The 5,889-nt window shown below is 39.5% G+C and overlaps 1 protein-coding gene across 1 annotated transcript in view; it reads right to left on the bottom strand.

Moving 5' to 3' along the window:
- Window positions 1–3,902, bottom strand: part of LOC101592553 (liver carboxylesterase 1) — a 51,217-nt gene extending 47,315 nt beyond the window's left edge. Inside the window, exon 1 of the mRNA XM_023708675.1 lies at window positions 3,796–3,902. Within this exon, the coding sequence (XP_023564443.1) occupies window positions 3,796–3,847 (52 nt within the window). The 5' untranslated portion in view covers window positions 3,848–3,902. The remainder of the gene's footprint in view (window positions 1–3,795) is intronic.
- Window positions 3,903–5,889: the final 1,987 nt, after the last annotated feature.

Below are 5,889 nucleotides of genomic sequence, written 5' to 3'. Positions count from 1 at the left end.
TTAGATATACAGCTACTTTCTCTTAGTTTAGTGAGAGAAAGTTTTGAACTAATAGCACTTAGACAAGATATCATGTCTGCATCTTGTACTATGAATAAATACTATGAAGACAACAATATGCAATGCATTAATTATTGAAACAGATACAGTCTGGTCATAATTGGTATGTTATGACAAGAAGTATGTATTTAGAAAACAAGAATGACAGGCATTCTAAGTATGACCCTACTATTACACATTGCTATCTTTGGTGCAGTCTCTTGGTTCACATGTATCAGCATATATAGTTAGTCAGGGTAAGAATCCCACCCAGGAATTGCTATATCCAACAACATGCTAATAGTTCACGGGATCATTGCCTTACCCACCTTGTACATATAAATGTATGGCTTTGCCCAAGTCATGTTTCCTACCTTTTCTCCATGCCCTCTCCTTGTTGTCTAATCCTCAAGTTCTCACTTTCCTTTTAATTGTGTTATACCTATCTATTTGTATTTCTTCTTCTGCATTCTTATATTAGGGAGACTATGTGATATTTACCCATGTGGGTCTGGTTTATTTCACTTATGAGTATATCTTCACGTGGCATACACTTAAATATGAAGGCTTTGAGTTTATCATTCTTTATAGCTAAGCAATATTAAATGCTTTTTTAAAAAGATATTCCATCTTATACCTCAGATGTTTTATATTCAGACAGAGAGTGAGGTTAAACCCAACTCCATATATTGTAGGGCAAAAATAAGCTTCTCTTCTGGAGGGTTAGAAACCTAAATTTGCAGACCAAAAATTAGAGAAAAAGAAGGGCTGCAAGCACAGCCAACATTGTGGCCCTAGCCTTTCAAGGTCAGTGAGGACTCAGGACATAGAAGAAGCTGTACTGTAACATCATGTAACTCAGCAGTGCCCAAAATTTTCTGATTAAGGAGATTATGGGGACACGGAAGAATGTGATCGATGATGTAGTGTGTGCTTAAAGAGAGTCACATGGAGGGAAAGCTTTCTCTCAGTTTTTCACAGAAAACAAATTGGTCAAGCAATGGCCGTGACTCATCCACATGGCTAACACTGACAAAGGATCTACAAAGTGCTGAACAGGGTTTTAGGATAAGTCCTGAGGGAACTTGACTGACTGTGTCAGATACAAAAGTTGCATTTTTTGTTATATAGGTCTTGCTTTACCTTGGTCTTAACCATCCAGCAGAAAAGTGTAGAAATGAGGTGTGAAAAGTGAAGCCATGTTAATATGCTGAGCTGTGGGAGTATCAAGTCATCAGATTCGGACATCGGCAGTCCTGTGGATAACCTACTACTATTGTGGAGTGCTGGACTGTATTGGAATATTTTGCTTAATTCATGCATCTACAATATTTGGATGGCAATAGAACACCCATCTTTGACAAAACTGAACCCAAAAAAGGTGATATAAATGAAGGACAATTTTGTATCTGTATATACAAAATAGTTAGGATAGATATATAGCTACTTTCTCTTAATTCAGTAAGAAAAAAGATCTGTACTAATAGTGTTTGGACAAGATATCATGTCTGCATCATATGTTATGAATGAATACTACAAGGACAACAATATGCAATATATTAATTGTTGTAACTCTTCTACCAACCTGTTTTGAATCTGTCACAGTGCAATTTTTCTCAATAATATTAATTAAAAATAAATAAAGAAAAGAAAAAATTGGCCCTGGAAAAAATAATTATTATAACTGCCCTACTAACCTGTTTTAAAACTGTCTCATTGATATTTCCTTCTCAATAAAATTAATATAAAAAATAAAAATAAAGAGAAGGTGCAGACTGAAGAGCAAGTAAAGAAGGCTTCATGTTAGGTCAGTTCATTGGGGGAGGTTAGTGAGAATGCTGCTGAGAAAATCCACATGATGAGGGCACCATAGGAGTATAAGGAGGTGGTCAGGTATAGGCAAAAGCATCCAGCTCAAGGTGGCAATGTTCATTGCAGCTGTGTGTGATTTCATTACAGACCCATGTGTAAGAAGAGAATAAGCTGGAAATAAAGCTCAGAGGTGGCAGCAGCTGAGTCAGAGTACATAGTAGAATGGAGCAGAAGAGCACTTCTAAGCATCTCAGGAATGAGGGGGGATTGGCAAGTATACTGAGAGCCTCAAACAGGTCAGAGAGGGTAAAGTCTAAACAGAAATTCCTAGGTGTCACCTGTGTATTAGCTCAAAAATGACCTTTAATCTAGGTGACTTAGGCAAAACCCAGTGATAACCTGCACATTGTCACACTTAAAAATATGAATGTGGGGTCTGGGAAGACAGCTCAGTAGAATAAGCACTTCCTTGGAAAGCCCATGATCTGGAGTTCAAATATCAATACCACCAAAAAAATATATTTGATTGAGTAGAATAAGATAGATTAATAATAGTCACAAAATTTATGACTTATGACATGTGCTGTGTGCACATGTTGAGCACATTTCTGTGTGATCATGAAACTTCCTCTATGTTTTTCTTTAAAAAAACAACTTTGCTGTATAAATGTTAATATAGTAACTTAGCAGATAATCAAGCATAATTTGGAACTGGCACATGTAGACTTTTTACACATGGAAGAATCCTTGCATATCCAGGTTAAACATAAAAATGAATGCTTTTTGTATCACTGGGTCCCTTCTTATACCTACATTCCAGGCCTCTCACTGTGTCACATAGCCAATGAGATGGTACAGCCCAGATGGTCCAAACACTGTCTGAGCACTGGTATGACTTCAGGAATGAGAGATAGAACAGGGCATGATTTTACTCCTGTTTATGGCCCTGTGAGACTCAATTTTTCTATCTATAAAGTGTCTCACTATCTTTTTTTTTTTTTTTTTTTTGCTGTTTTTTTTTTTCATGGAACCAGGGATTGAACTCAGGCCCTTGTGCTTGCCAGGCAAGCACTTATGCTACTGAGCTATCTCCCCAGTCCCTAACATGCCTCACTATCATCTGAAAGACCATGGATTTATTTTCTGTATCTGATGTGTTGATTTCAAAAGCTTGCTGATCCTGCAGGTACTGTTGCTCATAGGGTCCAACCAATCTGTAGGCCACATTCCAGTCACTTCTTGTATCTGGTTCACAGACCTTGGGTCAACAACACTTGTCTCAATTAGCTGGATATAAGATTCAGGCATTTAGCACAGCCTTTATGCCCCAATTTCTAGTAATAAAATTCCAATTTCTCTGCATCTTCTCTTTCTTCTAATGGAATTCACAACAAATTTGCTTGCCCCAGATTTCTCTTTCCCCACTCCAGCCTTCTAAAATATTGTATGCTTCTATTTGTGGACCATGCCCAGTGGTGTGACCTGTCCTTTGGGACCTGTAACAAATTGTCCTTTCAGTGACCAATGAATCATGGTTTGATTTACCACGTGCTAAATTTGCTGTTAATATACTCCATTTTAAATCAACCCCTTTATCCCGTCCCCATGTCTTCTCTAACTAGGCCTCCTCTATACTGATTTTAGAAACATTAACCCATTTCATGCCTCCTGCAGCCCTTTGAGGTAGGCACCACTGCCAACCATGTTCTAGGATAGGGTGACCTAATCACAGCACAGTAAGCACAGTGTCTAAGGGCACTCAACCCAGAAACTGCAGAGTTGGAATATTCTGGCTCCTGATTCCATGCTCTAAGTGATCTACTAAGCTGCCTTTAAATCTGGCCACACCTGGAAACCACAGATATCTTACCCACTTTCCTTAGGACAAGGACTTCTAAACGCACCTCCCCTGTCTCCCTTCAATAATGTTTCAGAAGCACTTACCCCAAGCTGTGCAGGCAGTGAGACAAGCCAAGACAAGAGCACAAATCTGCATCTTGGAAGGACAGCAACTCTAGGGCCAGTGTGTTCTTTCTGCTCCAAGGGAATGTACTGATCTTGCATAAAAACTTGGCATTATGTCACTTACCTAACCAAATTTAGTAATCTAAAATAACAATTTTTTTTTCCTCTTAGAAAGACATTGCTAGCCACACCCATTCAGTTTACCCTCTTATCTTAACAGTTTGTTCTCAGCTCTCAGGTTACAGGCACCCACCAATTCATCCAGTCATTTCTTACATAAGATTGTTTTTCTTTTTTACGGACTCTAACTTCTCTGCACTTTGAACTTTCCAACAGCAATTGCAAGAACCAGATATATTCAGACTAACTACAGGAATCTGGGCTTTGAGGCTCTGAGAACAACCTGGAAAAAGTTTTCTCTCAATTCACAGCCTTAGAGTTGCTCAAGTGGTAGATTAAGACATATTTCTTAGCTTTCCTGGGTTACTTTCCCCCACATTTTTGGCTCTCATTTTGGAAGAGGTTATAAATATCATCCAATCCCATTCTGATTCTTCAACTAGCTTTGCAATATTCCTTCCAAGAGGCCCTGCCTGCTTCCACATGCACACAATCGGTTTCAAGGAACTCACTGTCGGAGCATGGATTATTTTGGACATAATCTTCTTACATAAACAAACTGCCAAATTCTCTCTCTCTCTCTCTCTCTCTCTCTCTCTCTCTCTCTCTCTCTCTCTCTGACAAAAAGAAGAGTCAGATACCAAAGCAAAAGTAATTTTATGGTTATATTGAAAGAAGTGGCAAAGATACATGTCCCAAACAACCAGCGGGTCAGTCAACGAAGGTCTCCTGGGAGAGGAGCGGGGAATTGAGGAGGGGACAAAGGAAAGGAGACGCGAGAAATGGAGACAAGATCGGATCCTGATCAAGTCTCATTTATTCAGGGGAGGTGCTGGGTATATATAGCGGAGGCATAGGGAAATGATGTTGGCGGGTAAAAGGTGCAAGTAACTAGGCAACCGGGCTATGACAGGAAGTCCCACCTCCACGGCATAGCGGGAGACTTATGGGAAATAGGTGGGGTAAAAGAACTAAGAACTTAGCCAACATAGGTAGGGGAAGAGGAAGTCAGCGTCACTTATGACGCTGATGCATCAAGAGAATTTTATAGGTCAGAGGCACTCAGGTGACCATTAAGGGATATGTGGCACGGAGTGATGATGTGGCAGATTCACAGGATTTAGAAAGACTCACTTGAAATAGTATTGGAGGCCTGGAGTTATTGTGCCTCCCACAGATACAGGAGAGGAGCCCAGAGGTGGGTCACCAAGGGATCTGGGGCTGCAGTCCTATTTTAGGGTAGCGGCCCACCTTCACCCCTCTGAGAGTCACTGCTTTATTGGTCATTGGTCTTGCTACCAGAGGATGAGGTTTGGTTGGCTACAGGGAATTTTCCAGCAGCTAGTTTAGCAATTCTTTTGGGGAAAGTGACCTGCCAGAAGGGAAAATTTAAAAGAAGGAGCAGTAGATTACAAAAAAGACACATTATTCATCAGTTTAAAACCTCAAGCTGTGGGATCCATTGTTTTCTGTGACACAGAGGCCTGGTCCCTTATCTAAGAGAACTAAGGAAACTCAGCTTTCCTACCATGTATCTAAAATACATTCATCATTTCAACATTTAGCAAAATGTCTAGATTTTGACAACAAAACACACATATGGGAAAGAAAGAACAAGACTGAATGTATTATTAAGAAACATAGGAAAGGGAACATTGCTGGATGGTTTGGTTACAACTGGGACATATCTTTGCTGTGGAACTACTATGTTTTAATCTATGTGTGATTTTTCATACAACAGTTATAGGACTAAAGCCTTGATTCCTAACTTTCAAGTATTAACAGGTTAAAAAAGATGAGAAAGACTGGAATGTAATTAGATTTATTGGGGCTGCTCCTCATAGAAGAGAATAACACATAGTTCATGAAATGTTCATGAACTCCCAAAAGGCTGAATTGCTATACAAGAATAAGGTGCTCCTAGATGTGCTCTGGGACTTACTAATTTGTCCT

This window comes from Octodon degus, unplaced genomic scaffold (assembly GCF_000260255.1).
Source record: "Octodon degus isolate 3935 unplaced genomic scaffold, OctDeg1.0 scaffold00447, whole genome shotgun sequence".
In the NCBI taxonomy this organism is placed as follows: Eukaryota; Metazoa; Chordata; class Mammalia; order Rodentia; family Octodontidae; genus Octodon; species Octodon degus.
Note: the sequence above shows the minus strand (reverse complement) of the source record. Positions and strands in the feature narration are given on the sequence as shown.